The sequence below is a fragment of the Malus domestica genome, chromosome 07 (assembly GCF_042453785.1).
Source record: "Malus domestica chromosome 07, GDT2T_hap1".
Taxonomy (NCBI): domain Eukaryota; kingdom Viridiplantae; phylum Streptophyta; class Magnoliopsida; order Rosales; family Rosaceae; genus Malus; species Malus domestica.
The window spans coordinates 31,146,444-31,171,176 of record NC_091667.1 but is presented as its reverse complement, the minus strand read 5'-3'; the positions used below and the strand labels follow the sequence as shown (position 1 = coordinate 31,171,176).

At 41.0% G+C, this 24,733-nt stretch overlaps 2 protein-coding genes across 2 annotated transcripts; both read left to right on the top strand.

Annotated features, from left to right (window-relative positions):
- The first annotated feature begins 5,602 nt into the window (after positions 1 to 5,602).
- Positions 5,603 to 11,525, top strand: LOC139197820 (uncharacterized). Its single transcript, XM_070825802.1, has 5 exons — positions 5,603 to 7,424; positions 7,569 to 7,764; positions 9,008 to 9,404; positions 9,528 to 9,564; positions 11,293 to 11,525. Exons 1-5 carry the CDS (start codon positions 5,603 to 5,605, stop codon positions 11,523 to 11,525), a joined length of 2,685 nt encoding a protein of 894 aa, XP_070681903.1.
- On the top strand, positions 9,045 to 15,740 carry LOC103423103 (probable LRR receptor-like serine/threonine-protein kinase At3g47570). The gene is made up of 6 exons (XM_029105976.2): positions 9,045 to 9,404; positions 11,293 to 11,792; positions 11,974 to 12,045; positions 12,725 to 13,084; positions 13,181 to 15,181; positions 15,278 to 15,740. The coding sequence occupies exons 2-6, from the start codon at positions 11,645 to 11,647 to the stop codon at positions 15,646 to 15,648; spliced, it is 2,952 nt and encodes a 983-aa protein (XP_028961809.1). The 5' UTR covers positions 9,045 to 9,404; positions 11,293 to 11,644; the 3' UTR covers positions 15,649 to 15,740.
- The last annotated feature ends 8,993 nt before the right edge of the window (positions 15,741 to 24,733 follow it).

Here is a 24,733-nt window from a genome sequence, read left to right as displayed (position 1 = left end):
TTGCTTTGTCTTTGCTTGAAGGGGGGTGTTGAGGATCCTCCTTGTAAGAGGGCCAGGCCTGGGTTGGTTCCAGTCAGGTATTTCAGCCTGACGTTCAGCCTTCAACTTGTTTACTTCCTCAAGAAGTTGTAGGACAAGGGGGTCCTGAGCGGAGTTATGTGCCACTGGAGCTTTCTTTCGTAAATATCCATCTCCTCTTGGAATTAGGAAGGTTTGATCAAGGGCATGTGATTTTTCCCTGGACTCGTTGTACTGGCTTCCAGGGTATGTCTGTCGGAACACCTCTGAGTCCCCTGTACCCTCATGTCTCTCTAGGACTTGTTGCCCCTTCCCCAAATTGGTGGCCGGCTCGGGCCGTGGCAGGGGACCGAGTCTCTCAGAAATCCTTGGGTCATTGATCTTTGAGCTTATATGGATGGAATTCTCTCGACGTTGCTTCAGGAAATCCCGACAATCGCGAAAGACGGCTTTCGATCCTTCTGCCCCTTCAGCAAAGAGGTGTCTCCCTCCACTTCTCATGGTTCGGGTCGAAGCAACTGGGTTAAGAGAAGCCTCATGTTGATTATCAAGTCGAGGGGTAATCTGTTCCCTATCAGGGATATCTATGTCGAATGCATGTGACCCTCCATGTTGGAGGGCACCCAGTTGATGGTTGACTTCCACGGGGGCAACAAGCTCGCGTGTCTGAGCTTGCCTAGCTTCGTGGAGTGTCTCGAAGAGCTTCTCATATTGCTCCTGGAGGACCTCATTCCTCATTGCTATCTTGTTGTTCTGAGCTTCCAACTCATCGACTTTAGCTTGAAGAAGAACTCGTTTTCCTTCCTTCTTTCGTTGCTTCGCACTATGTGCAAGGGGGGTGTCATTCTGTGTGCTGTGGCTTCCTTCGCTTCCCATGTTGGAGAGGGATGCCTGGTCAAAAGAAAGTGTACGAATGATAGAAACCAGCTTGACACAGCTGAAGAGAGTAGGAATAAGTGTCGTTCCCACAGACGGCGCCAAATGTTGATGCACAAAATCAGCGAAGACTTTGGTACAACAGAAAGTGTCAGGTTTTATGACCTTCGCTTGGTTGCTTCGGTCACTAGTGAGGATAAGTACGTAAATGAATAGAGACAGAGAAGCAAACACAGGATGTACGTGGTTCACCCAGATTGGCTACGTCCACGGAGTAGAGGAGTTCTTATTAGTAGTGAAGGGCTTACACAAGTACAAAGGATCAAGCTCTCAATTTAGTGAGTTCTTGTGAATGATTTCACACAAAATGGCATTAGGCAATATTGTGGGGGAATGACCCCTATTTATAGAAAAACTTGTAGCTTTGTCACATTGACATGTGTCATGTTGTGATTGGTTCTTGATGTCGACACGTGCTGCGCTCTGATTGGCTTCTAATCTTGACACGTGTCGAGTAGTGATTGGCCTCCTGGTCGGAGGGGAACTCTTCTGGGTCCTTGACAGTATAGCGTTGGCCGGTGCTCGGTAGTTTCGGGATTGGTCAAGTATGGTACAAACAGTATGTTCACTGCATGATAATCTGTGTTTCGGCACACTCTTAGTGGGATTTGGTAACAAAACTACAACCATTTTTACAAATTCCATAAACCAACAATGGAAAATGAAAATCACGAAGCAACCTAGAAGGAAGCAGACAACAAAAATCAAAGAACGAAACAGGTGAGAACCAAAACGTTAAAAACAGCACATACCCATTTCAAAGACCAAAAATCATGCAAAGATCAAAAATCCCAAAAATTCAGTATATTAGCACTCCCTGCAAAGCCCAAAATCATAAAATTAGAAAAATAGAACTTGATAACATTATACTTTAAAACCCCTAAAATTTCTAGTCAAAGGAAAAGTAGTACCACTTCAAAAAATAAAAATAATCAGAAGATAAAAACTCAAATCCCAAAAAATAAAATCAGCAAAATAAATCCTATAGTTTGATAAAAATTTAGGAGAAGGGTAAGATTGGATACGCAAAGAGAGGGTGGTCTCGTATTTCTGCTACTCTGAAATGCAATCCTCCTTGTCCCAGGGCCCTTCAAACTTCTTCGAGTAATACCTGCACACAGAAACAATATCCATTTACCCTATTCAGAAATCGAAAAATGGATTTTAGAGAGAGGAGAGGTAATTAGGGTTTAAGAGTAATGGTGGAAACTAATTGTGCTGAGAGGAAGCAATTGTGGTCTGTGTGTCTTCACACAAAAAATTGGAATGTGGGATTGCCTACATTTGGGATTTTAACCAGCAACCATTCAAAATTTACCAGTCACAATTGGAGCTTAAGTGATACCTTGATTACAGTCATCAATACGCCTGCTCGCACACTAACACCTAAACCCTAAATCATTCGGATCCTTCTCTTTCTCCTCCTTGGAGACTCTGATTCAAGTAAAATCAAACATTCAAACAACTCATCTCTCACTTGATTGATTGGTAGCAAACGAAGGTCAATAATACTTATTTGTAATTTAATTAATAAAAAATTAAACGCTTGAATCAAAAAGTAAGAAATTAAAAGAGAAATGGAGAAATACCTGGAATGGAATAAGCGAATCGTAGATGAAGGAGTTTATGTTTTTGTTTCTGTTTCGAAACCAGAACCAAACCAATTTGGGACAAAAATGAACAATGCTTTCAATTTTTTTCAAGAACTTAACAATTTGCCTAAATCAAAATATTAAGAGGCGAAGAGCTTATGTATGTATGAGCTGACGAATGAAACTGGAGAAGTTTTTGTGCTTGAAATAGCTGGGGAGCAGAACTCGAGTGAAAGAGAGACGTAGCAGGAGTCACGGACAGGGAGGAGGTAGAGGGAGTCGATCCAAAAGTCGGGATTAATGATGTTCTCTCAGTCGACGACGGCCTCGGTTCGGCTCGAATCTGACGAATCTCCTCTCGTTGAAGGTCAGGTTGTTGGTTTTGCAGAGTCGTCTGAAACTGGGCTTGCTGATTTGTCAACATCCTCACCAGATTTTTGAGCTTCTTCTTCTTCTCTGGTTTTTAGGGTTTCTCCAACTTGGCGCATCAGACTTCTGAGGTTCTTCTTCTATCATCTTGATTCTGCAAGCCGCATGCTCTATCTCCCTCTCATCAAGCCGAAGCCAAAGTTCTATCCCTCTGAACCCATCCTCTCCAGTCCCTTTGTCCCCCTCATCTCCTCTCGCCACAGCCACACCCAGCTGTCTCCGAGTGAAAAATGGGAGCCATCGTCTCTCTCCAATTTGTCAGCCATTCTGTCCCCCTCCCCTCTCTCCTCGAGTCAAACCAGCAGCAGCTGAAAATCGGGTCTTAAGCCTTAGTGGCATTTTTGTAAATAAATCGAAATTTGGCTAAAATCATCCGAGTGGCAGTCTTGTAAATAAACTAAAATGTCATCCAAAACACTTTTCACATGAATAGTGCCAATTTCACTCCAAAAGTTAGTGATCTCAATCAAAAGACATGTACTCCCACACTAGAGAAGTAAATTGACTCATCAAATCCCAATATCTCTAAAGGCATTAAAAAACTAGGTGCTATGTGATTTTAGGTCACTGTGCGGAACATAGTAAATTGATTCTTGTATAAAAATTTCTGTTACAAAACTAATTTATATGTCTATAGTTGTATTAATAAAGGATCTAAATGGAGTATTATTACTTGAGTTATAGTTTAAATCAACCAAAATCATGAAAATAAATAAAAACAAAATTTAGAGCAATGTCGGCAGAACTAAACTAAAAACATAATTGTGATTTCTCTTAAGCATGTGAAAGCAATATTTCTCTTATTCATGTGCATAACCTAGAAAATTTCCTAAAGATGAAGTTTTTTTTTTTTTTTTTTTACCACAAACCAAGTTGGTATATATGCTGATGATTTCATCTTTTAGGGGCCTTTAAGATTGGGTGCCCTGTGCAAGGGCACCTATTGCACATGCCCAAAACCGCCACTATAAAAACGCTACATAACAACATTTTTAAAATTGAAAAAAAAAACCTAAAATCCCTACCAATATAACAAATTTCCATAACATAGAATTCCACTTTTATCCCATCCCTCCACAGGAGATGGTACAACTACACTGCTGATCAACTTGACTAGATAGTCAGCATTCGAAAAACTTGACATCAACATTCGAACAAGAGACGACCTGTGTAAATGTTTATAAATTATACGAAAAATTGCAGAGACATGCAGCCTAACAACTGAATTTGTAATTTAATTAACCAAGAATATATAGGGTAATTTTTAGGAAAAGGTTTGTTTGAAGCAGCTGCATCCTGCATGTACATGCAAAAAGCTTGTCCTTCTTTTGCGCACGCAAAGTTCTCCATTAAAAAGAAAATAGTGCTGCATTTCATAGTCCCCAGTACGTCCAAATGCGGTACTGGTGGCTGTGGATGGATGAGAATATGAATACGCATGTGTTAAATAACATATAATTTTTAGGACGAGACTTGACGCAATAGAAAAGATTGCTCGTTTGTAGTGGCGGAGCCAGGAATTTAAGACAATGGGGTCAAAAGTTGAGCTTCCATTACTGGACAAGGCATGCCGAAAACGCGGGTCTGACGATCTGGAGGCTGCCAGGCCTTAAATTCACGGTGGTGGGAAGATTTAGTAGGGGTCGGAGAAGAGGCGCTGATGGAGTGATGGCTAACAAATGGAGTAGCAGCTCCTGTTGGTAGAGGCGAAGCTACGTAGGAGCGAAGGGGGGCGTTCGCCCCTCCGCTCGCCAGAAAACAAAGGCAGGAGCGACGCTTGAACCCCCTAGTTCGGCCGGAAACTGGGGAGCACCAGTTCTGAAACCAGAAACAGATTGCTCTCGGGGAAGACGACCGGGAGGGATTTTTTTTAAATTTTAAAATCCAGGCCAAAACGACGTCGTTTTTGGGCCTGGTAAAAAAAAATTAAAATTTTTTGGTAAACGACGTCGTTTTGATTGAATGAAAAAAATATATATATATAAACGGGGGACCACTGGTCCCCATCCATCCCCATCTCAATTCTATTTCAAATTAAAAACCCCTTAACCCTATTCCCCATATCCCATCCCGTCAGTCCCCCACCCCACCTTTTCCCCCCTTTTCCCCACCCCACACGACAAAACCTTCTGCCTGTAGCAAATTTCACTTTCCAATTGGCAGACACATCAGTCTGCAAGACTGCAACTGCAAGCACATCTGCACAGCCACTCCAAATTCCAATTAAGGTAAAAAATTAAATTTATTTCAAACCCTAATTGATTATTGAATATAAATTTTTGTTTAATTGATGTAGGATTATAGGGTTATACATTATATGATTATTGATTATAGATTATTCATATGAATACTATGATTATTGATATTTTTTTTTGAAGTACATAAAAGAGGACTGATATATTATATTTACATTAACATAATGAACCCCAATTCAACTAACTAAAACCCTCATTCAAATGCATTGTTGGTACGTATTAATTACATTCGTAGTCTACATACTCTACTGTAGAATAAAAATTGATTATTCATATGATATGATTGTTGGTACTGATTAATTAAATTTGTAGTCTACTCTAGGACTAAGAGTCTAAGATATATTTTTTTTTCTTTCGTTATACAGTTACGTAATGGAACGATATTATAAGAAACAGTGTTTAAATCCTTCTCCAAATATTCCGGATAGTCCTCCTCTTCCTTCAAATATTCCGGGTAGTCCTCCTCCTCCTTCTAGTATTCCGAGTAGTGCACAACAAAGTGAGATTACTGAGTTGGATGAAATATTAGCTAATCTTCCGGCAGACCTTGGACTGAGACATCGAATGCTTGATTATCCACTCAATTGTCGTGAAGCAATTCGTAGATACTACCTTCAAAAGGAACCTTGTCAACCTAAGTCTCACATCATGCCAAGGAAAGCTAGCGACAATCGATGTTTTATTATAGGTTGGTTTGATAATTTTAAGTGGTTGGAGTATAGTATAGTAAAAGATGCTGCATTTTGCCGTTATTGCTATCTTTTTAAATGTGATTTTGATAAAGCGGGTGGTAGTGGAAGTGATGTCTTCACGACAAAAGGGTTTACAAATTGGAGGAAAGGACCCGAAAATTTTCGAGTCCACGAGGGAGGTGTTGGAAGTCTTCATAATAAAGCTATGCAACAAGCTAAAGACTTGATGACACAAAAACAACACATTGAAACATTTGTGATAAAGCAAACTGATGAAGCTCGCGTTAATTATCACACTTTACTGAGTGGAGCACTTGATTGCACAAGATGGTTGTTGCGACAAGGTTTGGCTTTTCGTGGGCACGATGAATCTTTGAAATCGAGCAATAGGGGTAATTATATAGAGCTTATGCAATTTCTTGCCGATCATAATGAGAAAGTTAGAAAGGTTGTGTTTGAGAATGCTCCCAAGAATCTCAAGTATACTTCTTCCGATATTCAAAAGGATCTTGTTCGTGCTTGTGCTATTGAAACTATTAATGCAATCACTAAAGATATGGAAGGTACATTTTTTTCTCTTTTGGTTGATGGATCACGTGATGCTTCCAATAAAGAGCAAATGGCGGTGGTATTGCGTTATGTGAACAAAAAAGGAGAAGCAATTGAAAAGTTTTTGGGTGTTCAACATGTCTCCTCTACAACTAGTAGCTCACTTGAAGAGGCTATTGAGAGATTGTTTGCTACAACAAATTTGAGTATGTCCAAGTTACGAGGACAAGGCTATGATGGAGCTAGTAATATGAGAGGTGAGTTAAATGGTCTTAAAACAAAGATTTTGAACAAATACCCTCAAGCATTTTATATTCATTGTTTTGCACACCAACTCCAACTAGCTCTTGTATTTGTGGCAAAGGAAAATGAGGATGTTGCCAATTTCTTCATCAATGCTAATAGATTGGTGAATCTTATTGGATCTTCGTGCAAGCGTCGTGATGCATTGAGAGAGAAACAACAAGAACAAATTCAAAAAGCTCTTCATCTTGGTAATCTTGAAACGGGTAAAGGGTTAAATCAAGAAAGTAGCCTCATGCGTCCATGTGATACACGGTGGAACTCGCATTATGGTACTATAGTTAGTATTATTGTTATGTTTGAAGCCGTGGTGGAGGTGGTTGAATGGATTAAAAGTGATCGCAACCAAGATAATCTCGGTGAAGCTACTGGGTTATTCAAAGACATACAAACTTTTGATTTTGTGTTTCACTTTTTCTTGATGAGACTTATATTGGGAATTACAAATGAGTTATCACAAGCATTGCAAAAGAAAGATCAAGATATTGTGAATGCGATGGCGTTAGTGGAAGTATGCAAACAAAGACTACAATCCTTGAGAGATGATGACTTTGGGGACTTGTTGCATGATGTAGAAAAGTTTTGTGAGGAGCATGATATTGTCATTCCTAACATGGAGGATTTGCATTTCGTACCTGGAAAATCAAGGCGTAAAGCTCCAAAAATTACAAACTTCCATTACTATCGTGTAGACCTCTATTTTCAAGTCCTTGATATGCAACTAAAGGAATTGAATGATCGCTTCAATGAGGTAAACACCGAGTTGCTTCTTTGTATGGCATGTTTGAGTCCAGTGAATAATTTTGCATCTTTTGACAAAGAAAAAATTGTTCGTTTAGCCCAACTTTATCCTCAAGATTTTGATCGTATGGACCTCATGAATCTTCAAATTCAACTTGACAATTACATTCAAGATATGAAGATACATAGTGAGTTTTCATCATTGAGAGGAATCAGTGATCTTGCAAAAGAGTTAGTGAAGACTGGGAGGTGTGAAAGCTATATGTTAGTGTATAAGCTTCTTACATTGGCTTTGGTGTTACCGGTTGCAACCGCTTCGGTGGAGAGAGCTTTTTCTGCTATGAAGATTGTGAAAACACCATTGCGTAATAAAATGGGAGATCAATGGTTGAGTGATAGCATGGTTGTTTACATTGAGAGAGATGTATTTGCTTTTATTGATAATGAGCCTATTATGCGACGTTTTCATGACATGAAACCTCGTCGACAACAATTGTAATTTGTTTTTATTGATTAATTATGGAAGACATTATTATATACAAAGATTTAGTTGTTGCTTTTTTTTTTTAACCTTGCACTGTTTTAAATTCGCCCCTCCCCCCGAGAAATCCTGGCTTCGCCACTGCCTGTTGGACCTTAAACTGCTTCTAGTTCCAAGGATTGACAACAGCAAGTGGAGCTCCAATGGATGAGTTGCTGCTGCATCGAAGAAGAAAGAAGAAAAGAAGGGTTTAGTCCCAACGGCTAGTTTTCAGTTTAAATGCTTTGTATGTGTGTGTGAGAGTGACAAGTGTACACTCCAGATTAGATCGCTTAAAACCCCAATGAAGGGCTAGGATCAAATCTGGAGGAGAATGGGTGTAATATTTGTTTAAGTTCTCTTGTCCCCCAAACTCTTAAAAAATGTTTTGGGAGTTGGCAATGTACCAAACCTTACAAACATTCCTTATTAAATGAAGTGATGGCAGATGTAATTTGCACAGCCTTGTAGTCATCCAACATCTCTGCATTCTTTGTTCCATTTTTCTGTCAAGTTCTAAACCCCAAGAAACTAATCAAACAAACACAAACAAACTTTATCAGCTCCTTCTTCTTCTTCTTGTTTGGCCACAAGGTTATTGGGGTCAAGGAATCCCATTGCCCCCACCTTGGCTCCGCTACTGCTCGTTTGTGATTGAATACGAGTTCGAGTCGTAGAAACAGTCTCTTTGCAAAGTAAAAGTAAAGTTGTGTACGATAGATGTTTTTCCCGACTCTTGCAAAACAAAGAGTTTTGTTGCTTGGAGTTGTGGTAGCCCTTTCATGTATATAATATTAGGAAAACTAATGAAAAAGGTTGGAAAACTTTGAGTTTTAACGATAATGACAAAATAAAGGGTTTTATGAATAGTACCATGATTGACTTTTTAATGTAAAAATGTGATTTTTCATTAAAGTGAACAGTACCGCAGTCTTTTCATTAAAACTCGGTATAATATTTGTACCACAAAAGTTTCTTTCTAAATAAGATATTGAAGTGGAAAGTCACTAAGTCCAAGTTTGGTTGTCTCCACCATGAGTACCTGACCAGTGACGCACTTCCACCTCTCTCATTTGTGAATGTGAGTTCCCGCAACAATCAGATTCAGGAAATGGCCGGACATCTTAGTCGGTTACAAACAGAACACGAGGGTCTGATTGTTGGATCCGAAAGTGCGCGAAGACTAGTAGATGAGCTGAAATCAAGAGTGAAGGAGTTGCAGCAAGAGGTGAACAGGCAGAGTGTTGTGATCTCGGATGGGGCTGAGGAGAAAAGAGAGGTGATCCGGCAGCTTTGTTTCTCGCTGGAGCACTACAGGAGCGGATACCAAGAGCTCCGCCAAGCGTTTACCGGGCACAGGCAGCGCGTGGTATGTTTCTGAGGCTCACTTGATGTCTCTTGCATGATGTGTAGTGTTTGTTTAGGGTCATATGGTTAATTCAGGTCAGATGTTACATCAATATTTAGTTAATTACGAAACTAAATGCTCTAGATTTTGAATGTTAAAGAACAACAATGGCATGGAAAATGTTTGCTAATTATTATTAATTAAGATGTTAAACTCAGTGTTCTCACTTGTTAAGAGGGCAAAATAGTCAACCTACCTATTCTCCACCAGTGAACTGGGGGTTTTTGACTAAATCCTAATTCAGTGCGGTAAAGTAACCCTCATTCATTGCGGCCGCTATAATCTAATAAGCGAAACCAATGATTTCTAAATTGCTATTACCAATGGTAATTATTAGCTGAAGCTAAATGGAAGAGGACGACGAAGGAAATACCAATAGGATGCCTCCATGACTACATCCACTACAAGTCAAGGATTGCAATTTACAAAAAGTGGGATAATAATTTAATTTGGTTCTTTTGCTATAATCTATAGATAATACTAGAAAACTGTGCCCATACGTTGTTGCGGGAGCAAAAATCCAACTATAGAACATGTTCTAAAAATATATAACTCCCAAAATATAAATGCATAGAAATCCAAACTAATACTAGTTACACAAAGATAATGAAGGCTGTATAGATAATGTAGCGAATATTTTTTATAGGCTAGTGTCTAGATTTATACATTTTATACAAAAAAAAAAAAACATTAGCAAACACTTTGTCATTAACATACACAAATGGTTATATATGATATTTCCCCTTGGCAGTCATCCTAATTCTTGATTCACATCAGTAGTTGCAGATAAAAGATTTGAAAACATTAGATTGTCCTTGTACACAAAAAATTGGGGAACTGATCTTACAATGGCCTATTCACATGCAAAAAATATGGAGAAGCATTGTTCTAGTTCGAACAACAGATGATAACATTGTACGTTTGTAATCGATCCCATTCCAGCAATAAGAAAAGAAAATGTTTTTGTAATCGGAAGAAACTTGCTGCTAATAGTAAGAAAAACTTTCAGAATAATTTTCTAAAAGCTTGTTGCTTCCTCTGAATGTTTTTCAGACTATTAGCAAAAAGTTTCTTCCAATAACAAAAATATTTTCTTTTTTTATTGCTAGAATGTGATTGATTACAAACGTACATAGACATCTCTTTTATAGAGATTTTACACGACAACATAAAACATAGGTGTTCAAAAGTCTTTACTTTCACACAGCTTTAGAATTTTATATACACCTTTAGACTTTTTTTTACATACCTTTAGACTTTTCCACATAATTTTAAACTTTTGTTCACACTTCTAAACTTTTATACGCACCTTTAGACGTAAACTAAGGGGCAACACCTGCTTTTGTAATTTTTCGTAACTATTTTTATAATTTATGGGCCATGATTTGTGACTGATGCACTCAAATTTTTTTTTTTTAAAGGGAAAATAGCTCATCAAAGTGAGCAACTTTGTTATGTGTCCGAGATTGCATCTATTTTTAAGGCAATGCAACCAAGGATGCCTGCATAATTAAACTAATCGAGAAAGAAATACCAAGAATGCCTGCATCATTAAAGTAATCCCAAAGAAGAAAATTAAAGTAGCTTTATTATGTGCTATTAATTCAAAATAATTATAGGTGTCAAAAGTTAATGATGTAGTGGGAGACCTTGATGTAGAAGCCGGGCAAGTCTAGGTCGTTCACAAATCTTGGTAACACCAACTTGTTTCCCTATTTATGTGAATGTAATGAGTTCTAGTTTTCGATCGAATTTAAACCGAAAGACGAAAACTACTACAAAATGTTGTCGATGATACACTGCTTGTGTTATATCTATATGATGATTATGGCTAATTGCTTAACTGCAGGTGTATTAGCAATATCTCATACCAATATCAGCACAGATCAGTCTGCGCTTCTTTCTCTCAAAGCTCACATCACTAGTGACCCTCAAAACATCTTGACCGCCAACTGGTCCTCTGCCTCCAATTCCAACATTTGCAACTGGGTTGGCGTTAGCTGCGGTGCTGGCCACCACAGAGTCACGGCCTTAAATCTCTCGCACATGGGTCTCTTGCCGGAGTTATTCCTCCACATCTAGGCAACCTCTCATTTCTCGTTGAGTTGGGCCTTAAGAATAATAGCTTTCATGGTCCCCTACCGCAAGAACTGTCTCGTTTGCGCCGGTTGAAGGCGATTGACTTTGGAAACAACAGCTTTATGGGAACCATTCCTTGGTGGTTTGGGTCTTTTGCTAAACTTCAAACCATTAGATTGTACGGTAATGGCTTCTCGGGTTTCATACCGGCTGCTATCTTCAACTTATCTGCACTCGAAATAATTGATCTAATGAGGAACCAACTATCGGGTACGTACATACCACCAGTACCAGCCACCTAGGAATATAAATTAATGATTGCTTGCTTCATCATTACATTTTGATATATTTGTTTCATTTTAACATCTATATATAAGATGTATAACAATCATCTGTTTGTTTTTTTTTTTTTTCCTTCTTTTTTGTTGGAATGCATGCACATATTTAACAGGTAGCATACCCAGAGAAATAGGCAACTTAACAATGGTGAAGGGCATATACCTTGACGACAACAAGTTCGAAGGTATACTGTATGACTTAGGTTTTGTTACATGTATACTAGCAGATGCCTTCACACACTGTGTGTGAATAATTTCATTTCTTTTTGTTTTTGTTTTTTACTATGAAGTGTGATTAGTTTTTAAAATTCAAAAAAAAAAAAAAGAAATCAATTATAAAAATTGGGACAATGATGAGCAGTTTCTTCTAAAGCAGGCATGTTTTTTATTTACTATTTTATTTTATTTTTAATTTTTAAATAGGGCATGTCATATTGACCTGGCTGTGAGGTTGTCGTAAATAATAACAAAATTTATGTTCATGTAATTACTAAATTGCCCATATATTTTATTTTTGTGCAGTTTTGGTGTGAGGGTTAAAATTCCAATTTTATGTAGTTTTGGTTGAGAGCAGAGTTCTATTCAGAGTTCTATTAATAGGTACTAGGTAGTTTAGATACGAGCCCCTTCTTAGCAGGAATCTTGTTCCACTTTAGCAAAAATGGAATGAGAGGACTATCATAGGAATCGTATATTTAATGTGTAAGACCCTCGTATTCTAAAGCAAAAAGAGAATCTATATAGTGAGCACATGGTCCTTATAATGTTATCCCACTTTTGCTACGGCAGAACGGGATTCCCAGTAAGAAGCTACTCCTATATATGTTTACATGATTTTAACAATATATGTGGATTGATTTATAGAACTTCCGAACGAGATGGGCAGTTTAGTTCAGCTGGAGGAGTTGTATGTGCAGTTCAATGCCCTAAAAGCCTCTGCTCTTATGCCTGTCTTCAACATATCTTCTTTGACTATTTTGAATCTATACGGAAACAACATGAGTGGCAGTTTTCCGGACAATATATGTGAGCATCTTTCGAGTATTCGAGTATTTGATTTGAGTCGAAGCCAGCTTGGCGGTCTGATTCCCGCCAAACTGTGGCAATGCAAAGAGCTTCGTGAAATCTCTTTACACTCTAACAATTTCCGTGGAAGCATACCGAAAAGTCTTGGCAATTTGACCTACTTAACCGGGATTGATCTTTCTGAGAATCATTTAACAGGTAATAAATTTGGGGGCATTTCATAATCAATTTGTTTTTAGTTTTTAGTTAAACTGAAGTTACAAATTTAATACAAGGGTTCTGAAATTGTTACAGGTACAATACCGGATGAGATTGGTGATCTTCCGCAGTTAGAGTTTTTGGGACTGGCTATTAATAATCTCAGCGGCGTCATCCTATCCAAACTCTTCAATCTCTCCATGATAAGAACAATAGGGCTTTCTTTCAATCAGCTCTCAGGTAGCCTCCCCGCAAACATCGGTCTTAACGCTCCAAACTTAGAAATCCTTTTTGTATCCAGTACTAACCTCGTGGCTGGACTACTCCCTAACCTCTCCAGTGCTTCCAAGCTCAGGGTGCTAGACATGAGCAAAAACGCATTTACCGGGTTTCTTCCTAGCACGCTCTGTTCCTTGAAAAACCTTGAGATTATTTCCTTGTTCTTGAATAATTTGACAATTGATGCTTCTACTCCACAAGCAGCAAGCACTCTCTCTTGCTTGTTTAATCTTAGAAATTTGACAAAGTTAGACATGGGAGACAATTCACTAAACACCACGATTCCAGCTTCTCGCGGGAATCTCTCTACGTCACTCCTATATGTGGGTTTATTCCGTTGCAACATCAGGGGCAACATTCCAGTAGAAATTGGCAACTTGAGCAGCTTGATAGCACTACAATTGGGAAGCAATCAGTTGAGTGGAGCAATTCCAACTTCAATACAAAGGCTACAAAATCTCCAACTTTTGTATTTGTATGATAACGAACTGCAAGGACATATCCCGTATGAACTCTGTCAACTAAACAACCTAGCCGGTTTACTTTTGCATGGTAATCGGCTCTCTGGTTCTATTCCTTCCTGCTTGGGTACTTTGGCAGTAGCTCTAAGATATCTACGGTTAGGGTCCAATTTGTTAACTTCAAAAATACCATCTTCCTTGTGGGAACTCAAGTATATATTGGAGCTAAACTTGTCATCCAATTCTCTAGTTGGACCACTCTCGGAAGACATCGGAAAGTTGAAAGATGTGGTGGTAATGGATTTATCAAATAACCATTTCTCCGGAAACATTCCCGGTAGCATTGGGGGTCTTCAGAAAATGATTGATTTTTCCTTGGCAAACAATTATTTAGAAGGCCCTATTCCCGGTTCATTTAAAACCTTGCTAAGCCTAGAATTCTTGGATTTATCCAAAAACAATCTATCTGGAGTGATCCCAAAGTCATTGGAAGCCCTCTTGTATCTCAAGCATCTGAATTTGTCTTTCAACAAACTCCAAGGAGAAATTCCAACAGGCGGGCCTTTCGGAAACTTCTCTGATGATTCATTTGTATCAAACGGTGCACTCTGCGGTACTTCCCGACTCCATTTTCCATTATGCAAATACAGAACAAAAGTTGAGCCAAATTGGAGGAAAGCTAAATATATCATCTCAGGGGTCATGTCAATAATACTCCTAGCCGCTGCTGCATTGATTCTGATGCTATGCAGGAAAAGGAATGTTGAAGTTGTAAGAGAAACTGCCTTGCTACGTCGAGTTCTTTGGAGAAGAGTTTCGCGCCTAGAACTTGTAAGGGCGACAAATGGACTTCACGAGAGTAACTTACTAGGCACAGGGGGGTTTGGCTCAGTATACAGAGGAACACTGTCAGACGGGATAGATATCGCCCTCAAGGTTTTCAATTTACAGCTAGAAGGGGCATTCAAGAGTTTTGCGAAGGAATGTGAAATGCTAAGCAATATCCGTCATCGGAATCTTATTAAAATCATAAGTTGTTGCGATGAACTTGATTTCAAAGCCCTGGTGCTTCAATTGATGCCTAATGGAAGCCTCGAACAGTGGTTGTATTCTCCAAACCGCTCCATGACTATCCTGCAGAGGTTGGACATAATGAAAGATGTTGCATTGGCACTAGAATATCTTCATCAAGGTTACTCGATACCTATCGTTCATTGTGACGTGAAACCAAGCAATATACTATTAGATGATGATATGGCTGCACATGTTGCTGATTTTGGCATTTCAAGACTCATCGGCAGTGGAGATTCGATGACGGAAACAATGACCCTAGCCACAGTTGGATACATGGCTCCAGGTGATGTATTTTTTCAATTTTGTTTATGTTGGTTTTATTCGGAGTTATAATTTTCTTTTTATCATACATAACTAAATTCACATACAAATTTTGCAGAGTTTGGGATAGAAGGAAGCGTTTCGACGAGTGGGGATGTGTATAGTTTTGGTATTGTACTCATGGAGACATTCACAAAAAGGAAGCCAACGGATGAGATGTTTGTTGGGGAAATGAATTTAAAGCAATGGATTGCAGATTCATTATTTCTAAATGCTGCTATAGATGAAGTTGTGGATGCCGATATACTTGGGACGGAGGAAGATGGTGGTTTCGTGAGCAGGAGGGATTGCTTATCATCCGTTATGAGATTAGCTTTAGCTTGCACTGCAGCATTGCCGAAAGAAAGGATTAACATGAAAGATGCCGTAGTCGCACTGAATAAAATCAAGGCCAAGTATTTGAAGGACTCTGGAGGAGTGAATTCTTAGTTCTTATCGTTGTTTTCGATCTTCAAAAACTACATTATTTTCTTATTGTTATTTCAGTCAATATATCAGGAAGTGACAAACTTCTAAACTTCTACTTAAGTTGGGTTTTTTGGCTGCTTCACCAATTTGTGCTCATCTTTTTTAATGACACTAAATATTAATTCTGAACTTATGCATACAGCATACCTATATTAGTATGATTCTAATTTACATCTGTTTCTTATCAAAAAATTTATAACATAAATTTCAATATGTAAGCTTACAACACAAAAAATTTCGTTTCGTTTCGTAAAATTACAAATAATTCACTAATACTTCATACATGGAGCAGCGAGCCACTTTAGAACAATTTGACAAAATAGGGTGTGGATGTGTTTTAATATTCCTTCCAACAAACAACAAAACGTTATCCCCTAGATGAAAAAATACAACAGAAAACAAAGCACATGCACTTTACCCCAATGGCGCATGAGTACAAATGGATCCTAAATTTGACCTGAGTAAAAGTTGATAAAAGGATAAACTTCTTATATATATATATATTTGTACCAGCCAAGGGCAGCTAAAAAATTAATGAGCAATCCAAAAAGTAGCCAAAACCGCTTCAGGCATATGCATCATGAAACACAATCTAAGCTATCTGGACAGACTATCTAGAATTATTATCTGATATACTGTTGCAAATATGCCTCTATAACAAACACAAAACATTGAATTCCATTACCTTCTTGTTATTGACCTCTTTCTCAATCAGAATCGCCAGAGCTTTCGAACCCTCGACCAGGACCATGTCGCCTTCGCACACATGTGGCCAGAGCTGAAGAGGAGATTCAGAATTATAATATATCATACTGACAGATTCTCAGACACATTTCATCAAACACCTAATGTGCCACGTTCTCATATGCTTTCTTGTAAGATTAATTGAAGAACAGTAAGTTTTTGAACAAAATTAACTTCTAGATGAGTAATTTAACAGAAAAGAAGCAACAAAAAAACCCAGAAATCTTTAATTCAAGAACAATACTTGGTATTTGAACAAAATTAACTTCCAGATGAGTAATTTAACAGAGAAGAAGCAAAAAGAAACCCATAAATCTTGAAAAAATTTGTCTATAAGAAATGAAATTGAGCTCAAAAACTAGAAATCTCACTTCAATTAAGCAGCTTTTCAGATGTTTACTACTTAAATATGCATGATAACAAAAAGAAGCATCCTTTCTTCACTAATTGGACACTAACAGAAAAACCCTAATTCACTGTAGACGTGCACTAATTTGCTATAGTGACATTGTAGACGACTGTGCTAACATTGCTCTATTTTGTGAGCTTTACACATTATTGTGCAACAATTATAGTGCGAATGACAATGCTGGCATGTGAATCTTCAATGGGGTAAGACTATCCCCAATCGAATGGTCCAGAAGATCGAAAATGGTCCGAAAATAGTCTCCAACCAAGGGCTAGGCCAAATGGCTCTTGAGCCCCACTAGACAAAAAAGGGCCAAAGGGCCAACCCGGCGGCCCAAATGAGTCAACCAGCCAGCCCGGGACCGGGCATCATGATGACGTCATATTTGATTTTTTTTAATCAGTTTTTTTTTTTACATTAAGTAACATGAAACAACATTAAACAATATTAAATAACATTAAATAACATTAAACAACATAAAAAAATTAACAACATTTTTAAAAACGTTTAACAACATGAAAATTATTGACAATCCATAACATAAAATTATTGAGGTAATTTAATTTAAGTAACCATAGTAATTCAATTAAAATAATAAATTATGTTTGGCCCTATGACCCTTTAGCCCTCGATTGGAGACGGTAAAAAATATGGCCCTGCACTGTTCATTAAAATATTAATTTCTTGGAGGGTCAAAGGGCTAAAACAAGCCATCTGGCCCTCCTTCGGTTCGAGATGGTCTAACCTGAAAAATAACTCTCGCAAATAAGCGGTACTCCCTACATTTGAGTTTCACTTGACTCCATTTCTTTCTTTCTCCCACCTCCCACCTCCCACCCCACACACACACACATATCTGTGAAAAAAATTATGGTTCCACCATAAAATCAATTGACAATATAGGAAATAACTCAATTTCTTATAAGCCCTTACTAGATTTCTCCTTTCATGATGTGGGACTATTCTTTCACCACACGCTTGTTCTTGTCTTATAAATTTCATAATGTAATACAAATTGAAAGAATCAGTCCTCTTCTGTTGAAGGATTCCTCATATAAGTTTATTTGATGGGTCTTTTGTAGGGTTCACTCCACATCTTTTAGATATTCCCTAAAATTCATCTTTTATGTCTTTTAAGACTACTGTGGAGCCAAAAATATTCACTAGGCGACACGTGGACTTTTTGGACAAAAGAGGACAAAAATACCCTCGAGGCATACCGGGATTCCTACGCGCAAGCAGTAGGAAATTATCTTTCAACCAAGTTAAAAGTGCTCAAAATAGGTAACGATTTAAAGCCTATTTTATCAAATCCTTTCTATAAGGTAATTCCCAAAACCTAATTTATTTTATATGTTTTATATTCCATTATTTAGCTAATCAATTAGCTAAATAATATAATCCTTTCATGTTTCCTAAAAAATTGATTAATTAAGGGATTAATTACCCAATCAATCCCTTAATTATCAATTTGAAACATCCACTCAAACCTAAAAAATACTATAGGGCCGGCTATCCCATTCAAAACCTAGTCCATTACCTTTTTTCTACTTTTTCCCATCATTTCTTCCCTTTTATTAGCCAATCAATACCATAAATACTAAAATATTTCCTTTCATATTTAATTAGCCAATTAATTGGCTAATTAAACCTAAAATTCCCACCTAGTAGCCGGCCACATTTCCTCCCTTTTGTTCCTTACCTTTTTTACTTTCTCCATCTTATTACCCAAATAAAGCTAATCATTCAATTTGATAACCCCCATTTATTTCTATCATATTTTATTAGCCAATAAAGTGGCTAATTAAACCACAAATTCACCAAAAACATGGACAAAGTGGCCGGCCATTTCTTTGGAAAAATGGACCAACTTAGTCCTATAAATATTCACCCATTTCTACCAAACACTAATTCCAAACCTCTTGCAAAAATTCCAAAACACTCTAAACACTATTTCTCTCTAAAATTCTAACTTTGGCATCGGAGGTTCTTCGGCCAAAGCCCCCCCCCATTCATCGTGGGCGCGTGAGGCTTTTGGCCTTAACCTAAGGTGCTAGTTGTTTTGTAGGTGCAAAATCGTCCAAGATCGAAGAGGTGAAAATTTGCATCCACAAATTGGTGCTTTCATTGAGAGTTGAAATCCATACTCGTAGAAGACTCTCGCACAAAAAGGTTTTTTCTTTATTTTCTAGTCCATTTGAATATTTTTCATACGTTCTTATTATTAGAATTTTTTACTTGCAAATGTTCTTTGATAAAACGTATAAGCAAAATATAATGGCTAGAAATTTAGAAAATTCCACAAGTGAAAATTCTAATGTTCAAGAAATGGGATTGCGGAGATCCGTGAGGCTAAATGCGACAATAAGGGGAGCGGCATCATCATCACGAGCTTCCACCATGGGAACCACCGTGGTGGCTACCTCGATAGCCACCCGCGGCGAGGTCCATGGTGCCTTCACCACGGCCACCATGGGAACCACCGCGGTGGCTACTTCGGTAGCCACTCGTGGTGAGGTCCATGGAGCCTTCACCACGACCCGGAGATCCGTGAGGCAAAATGCGACAATAAGGAGAGCGGCATCATCACCACAAGCTTCTACCATGGGAACCACCGTGGTGGCTACCTCGGTAGCCACCCGCGGCGAGGTCCATGGTGCCTTCACCACGGCCACCATGGGAACCACCGCGGTGGCTACTTCGGTATCCACTCGTGGGGAGGTCCATGGAGCTTTCACCACGGCCCGAGCCGTGCCATCCAAGGCTCACGGTACCAAGACCACGATCCAAGTCGTGCCATCCAAGTTTACGTGGACCCAAGCCCAAGCCTCGCATTCACATGCACCGCGCATTGAGCAGCCTGCTCCCGTGATCCAACCTGCTCCCGTCAAGCAACCCACTCTCACGGCCCAACCTGCTCATGCCGAGCAGCCTGCTCTCGTGACCCAGCCTGCTCCCGACGAGCAGCCCACTCCCGTGGCCCAGCCTGCTTTCGTCGAGCAGCCCACTCCGGTGGCCCAGCCTGCTCCTGCCAAGCAGCCCACTCCTGTGGCCCAGCCTGCTCCTGCCAAGCAGCCCACTCTTGTGGCCCAGCCTGCTCCTGCCAAGCAGCCTGCTCTCGTGACCCAGCCTGCTCCCGACGAGCAACCCACTCCCGTGGCCCAGCCTGCTTTCGTCGAGCAGCCCACTCCGGTGGCCCAGCCTGCTCCTGCCAAGCAGCCCACTCCCGTGGCCCAGCCTGCTCCTACCAAGCAGAATGCTCTCGTGACCCAGCCTGCTCCCGACGAGCAACCCACTCCCGTGGTCCAGCCTGCTTCTTTCGAACAGCCCACTCTCACGGCCCAGCCTGCTCCCGTGGCTTTCCAAGCAGCCCAAGTCGGCCCAAGACTATCTCAACCATCCGGACCTACCATCGAGCCGGGGGCATTCTCACCATATTTTTTCGTGGATTTGACATTTCCCAACTCAAATCTCGCGCCCAGAGTCTACCACTTTTCCACTGCCCAAGGAGGCACATTCCTTCCAAGCTCTTCCAATCCAAATGGCGAACAACACTTGTCTCGACAAGTCATAGAGTTGACGAGCGCCCTTGCACAACAGAAAACCTTGGTGAATCAACTTTTGCAACATATCGGGATCCAACGTGCCCCGGACAAGGTATCCCGAAGTAGGACAAGGGCAGACGAACATTTCCAGCAGCGTCCCGGTAAGCAGCCACTCGACCAGCCACGAGCTGAACGTTTGGGCAGTGTACATTCCCGTCTTAGAGCGCGAAGGAGCATGCACTCTCGACTAGGCCCACGGAGGAGCATACATTCACGGTTGGGGTTATACTCCGATAGTCAACATGAACAACCTTCCGGGCAAAGTGTCTATATGCAGCTAAGCCCACAAGGAGCGTCATCTACCTCACATCAGAGTAGGCAGCACGACGGACGGAGAGAAGCAGTCACTCAATCCAGCTCAAGTTCAACCAGCAGCCTGCGAAGAACTCGCTCGCCTACTAGGAACGCATCACATGCACTGCATCCGCGGCATAGACGAGCCAAACACATGGAAGAGCAGCCTAGACCAGCAAGTCATGACTGGGGGCAGCTGAGAGCTCCGCTACCCCAACAAAGGCAAATTCAGGAAGAAGTAGAGAGACTCTTGACTAAGCAATTGCATGATTTCCAACGCAACGAGGTCACCGACGAGGCACTACGACGGAACATAACCAACATAAGCAGGTCACCCTTCACGGAGGAGATCGAGCAGGCAGAGCCTCCATGCGAGTTCAGCATGCCACATTTCACATCTTTCAAAGGGGATGAAGACCCGGAGAGACACTTAAAACGTTACCAAAGCGCAATGATCCTTTATCGAAACAACGATGAGCTTATGTGCAAGATATTCGCCACCACTCTACAAGGCGAGGCGCAAGATTGGTTCTACACCCTGCCGCCACAATCCATCCGGAATTTCTACGAACTTTCTTTGGTTTTGACCAAAGAATATTCATCCTATCGCTCGATCAAAAAGAAATCTGATCATTTGTTCAACGTCAAGAAGAACCCAAAGGAGTCACTTCGCGACTATGTGAGGAGGTTCAAAGTAGAGAAGGCAAAAATAGTCGGATGCAACGACTCGATAGCTAGAGCAGCCTTCCAAAAAGGAATTCCAGCAGACCACCCGCTATTCGGAAAATTGATCATGAAAGAAGATCTAACTCTGGCAGACTCTTTTGCTTTGGCAGAGAAGTATGCACTTTGGGATGAGGCTCGCCAATGCACATTCAAGGACTTGAAGAAGTACCCGACATCACCTCCCTAGAAGCAGCGGAGGACTTATTCACATGTTTGACGGTATCTAAAGTAGCAATAAGCTCTACCATCATGCGAGAAGAGATGGGGGCCCGACTACCTGTATTCCACAGTTACCTGTATTTTACAGTTCAAAAGCTCTCCTCGATGTTATTAAAAATTCAAAAGCTAACTTTGGCGATAGTTGTTGCAACCCAGAAGCACAAGTTTTACTTTCAAACGCATGCAATCATCCTAATGACGTACTATTCTGCCCAATCCAAACGCACGACGATAAAGGCGTAGACCCTGGCGGATGTAAAGTTTTCTGACGAACGCAACACTGGAAGGACACACTCGAAAGCAAGTTTTGTCCTCGTCACCCTAAAAGATTCTACATAGAAGCAACATGTACCGGCAGTTGAGTACCATTTCTTGCTGCGCATCACACGGCCCTAGCCGACCCTTGCTCAATGATTCAACTCTAGAGTGGCCCAATACCGGCAGTTGAGCATCTCCTGTTGCATATGACATGGCCCCATCTCCACAGCTCCCTACTGCGTCTTCACGCCGAGCCTAGGTGACGCAACAGAGCGGCCCAACGATTCCTCAGAAGTAGCCGAGCACACTCTAACTACGCCTACTCCACCCGATGGAGACTTCTGGCATTTGCATGTCGACGACGCAGAAAAGCCTTCATCACTGCCGACAGAGAAGGCTCCAAAAAGATGGATCCCATCTGGAAAGGTCCGTACAAGATCAGCAGAGTAGGGGGCAAGAGTAATTACACCCTCACCAACATGAAGCGGCAAAAAGATTGAAAAGAAATGGATGGCCTACAATCTGAAGAAGTACCATGTGTGACCTCCCACTACATCAAAACCTGAAGACTCAATAAGCTCGACGGGCACCACCTCACAAGCTGAGGACTATCCAGTTGTTATGTAGTTCCTACCTTACAGCTAAAGTTCTCGTTCGTTTCACTCGTTTTTCAATGAGGAATTTAGAAGTAATCACAACTTGGCTTGGCTGCATGCTTACAACAACTAATCACTCCTGCACTTCAAAAGAAGACTGCGCCCTTCTTAGGGACTCATCACAGGAATTGCGCCCCCCGAGGGACCAACTATGCTCTCCAGTACGAGAGGGTAAACAAATTCTCCAACACCCATATGGGTTAGCTCTCCAAGACGGGAGGATAAACTTTACACTCCGAATATCTAGACGTGGATGAGCCTGGCTGCCCTAGTATAACTAGATGCACGATGGCTTGCGCCGGGATTCCTAGAAGTAGCCGCAATGGTCTTTTTCAAGGCTTAGCTAACTGAAGGATTTTGGGTATCTTGGCCTAATCCGTGGGGAACCGGGCCCTAGAGACGGAGAGAGCACATTACGCAGTACATCCGATGGACGGCTGCCCTGGAATCCTAAAGCTGCTACCGAGTGCACTAAGGTAGCCTACGGATTCCGGAAGACTGCCTACGGCTTGCCCTTCGAGCAGTGAAGCCGCACTAGACTTATACAACCGCACATTCTTGTGAAAGGTTAAACAAGCTAGCGCGCATATACGAAGTTTTATCCACTGCCGACATGCTACGTAGTCGATAAGCTTCACCTCTGCCAAGCGCGGAACAACCTACACCAAGTCCTAAAGTGTTGTGATACTTGCTACGCAACCTACGGAATTGAAGAAAGTCAAGGTTAACAGCCTAGTGGTTACGCGGACTTGTCTGCTTCTGTAAGTAAGGCATCCGGCTGCCAACCCTATGGCTAACAACTTTGCAAAGTTCTACACCAACACCTACGACTGCATAGGCTACGCGAGTTTGTCTGCTTATAAAAAAGTAGCATGCCTGCCACTGGTCTATCAAGTCTAAAGGTTAGGGCATGAACAAAAGAAGTGAAGATGAAGAAAAACGAAGGAAAACATGTTTATAAACAACTAGCAAAGGCCGAAGGAGTTCAAGCAAAACAAAAGCTACAAGGAAAAACAAAGAAAATCCTAAAGGCTACCTAAAATACTACACTACAGCAGCTTGGACATCCCACGACTACTCAGTCGCCACACCTTCAACAGCCGTAACGCTCTTAGCAGCGGCATCATCCGACGCTTCACCCCTGGCTGCCCCAGTCTGGGCACTAACTTCTCCAACTACTTCACCAATGGAAGCCTTAAAAGTAAAAGCAAGCAAGTCTTCCGGAGAAATGGAGAAGGTCTTAAAACCTCAAGCCCATCCTTCTCACCCTTCAGTTGCTCATTCTTCTTAAGCAGACTAACACGGACGCGCTGCAGCTCATCCACTCTCTTCTTAGCATAAGTAGCAAAACGAAGCTCAGAAATTGCAAGCTTAAGATCTTGAATCTGAGGCGAATCAATCTCAGCAGCAAAGGGAGCAGGCTTTGGCGCCACTTTAGCAGCAGAGTCCACCTTACCACTCTTCATAATAGCAAGTCTCTACAAAGGTGAACCGGACTTGGCTCCCAAAGAACGTCCTGGTACAGACTTCGGCACTGGGGGCATGATAAAACCTTTACGCTGAGTAATCTTATCCATAGCCATTCTCAACATGGAAGACGCTACATGCTCAGATCTAGCAGCCTTACATTTCTTCCCATTGGAAGAAGTCATGTCAATCACATACCTCTTGGTAGCAAGCGGACCCTCATGAGCAGCGAAAGAAGTCTTCAGTTTTTTCTTAACTGGCATCTTATGAGCAGGCGGGGAAGATCTCTTCTTTCCATCTTCATTCATAGTAAGCTCCACGACAGCGATCAGACGAGCCAATGCATCCGCCTTGATCCTCTTTACCTCCTCTTTCTGGAGCAGCCCACATTTCTTTCAGCAAAGAGGACTAAGCAGCCAACGACATTCATGGTACTCAGCAGGAGAGCTCAACCCAGTATTCCAGCAGGCAGGAGGCATGCATGCCCAACATTCCAGCAGCCCGTGAGACCCGCAATCTCCTTATTTCTCTCAATCGCCAGCCTGGCCCGAGTCAGGTCCAAGAGCCCAAAGGACATGAGCCATGCGGCTCGCCTAGCACTGCACCCCAGCGCCACAATCCGCGACCCTAGTTGCACAAGCTGCCTTTTGGCTCAAGCCAAGCCAAGC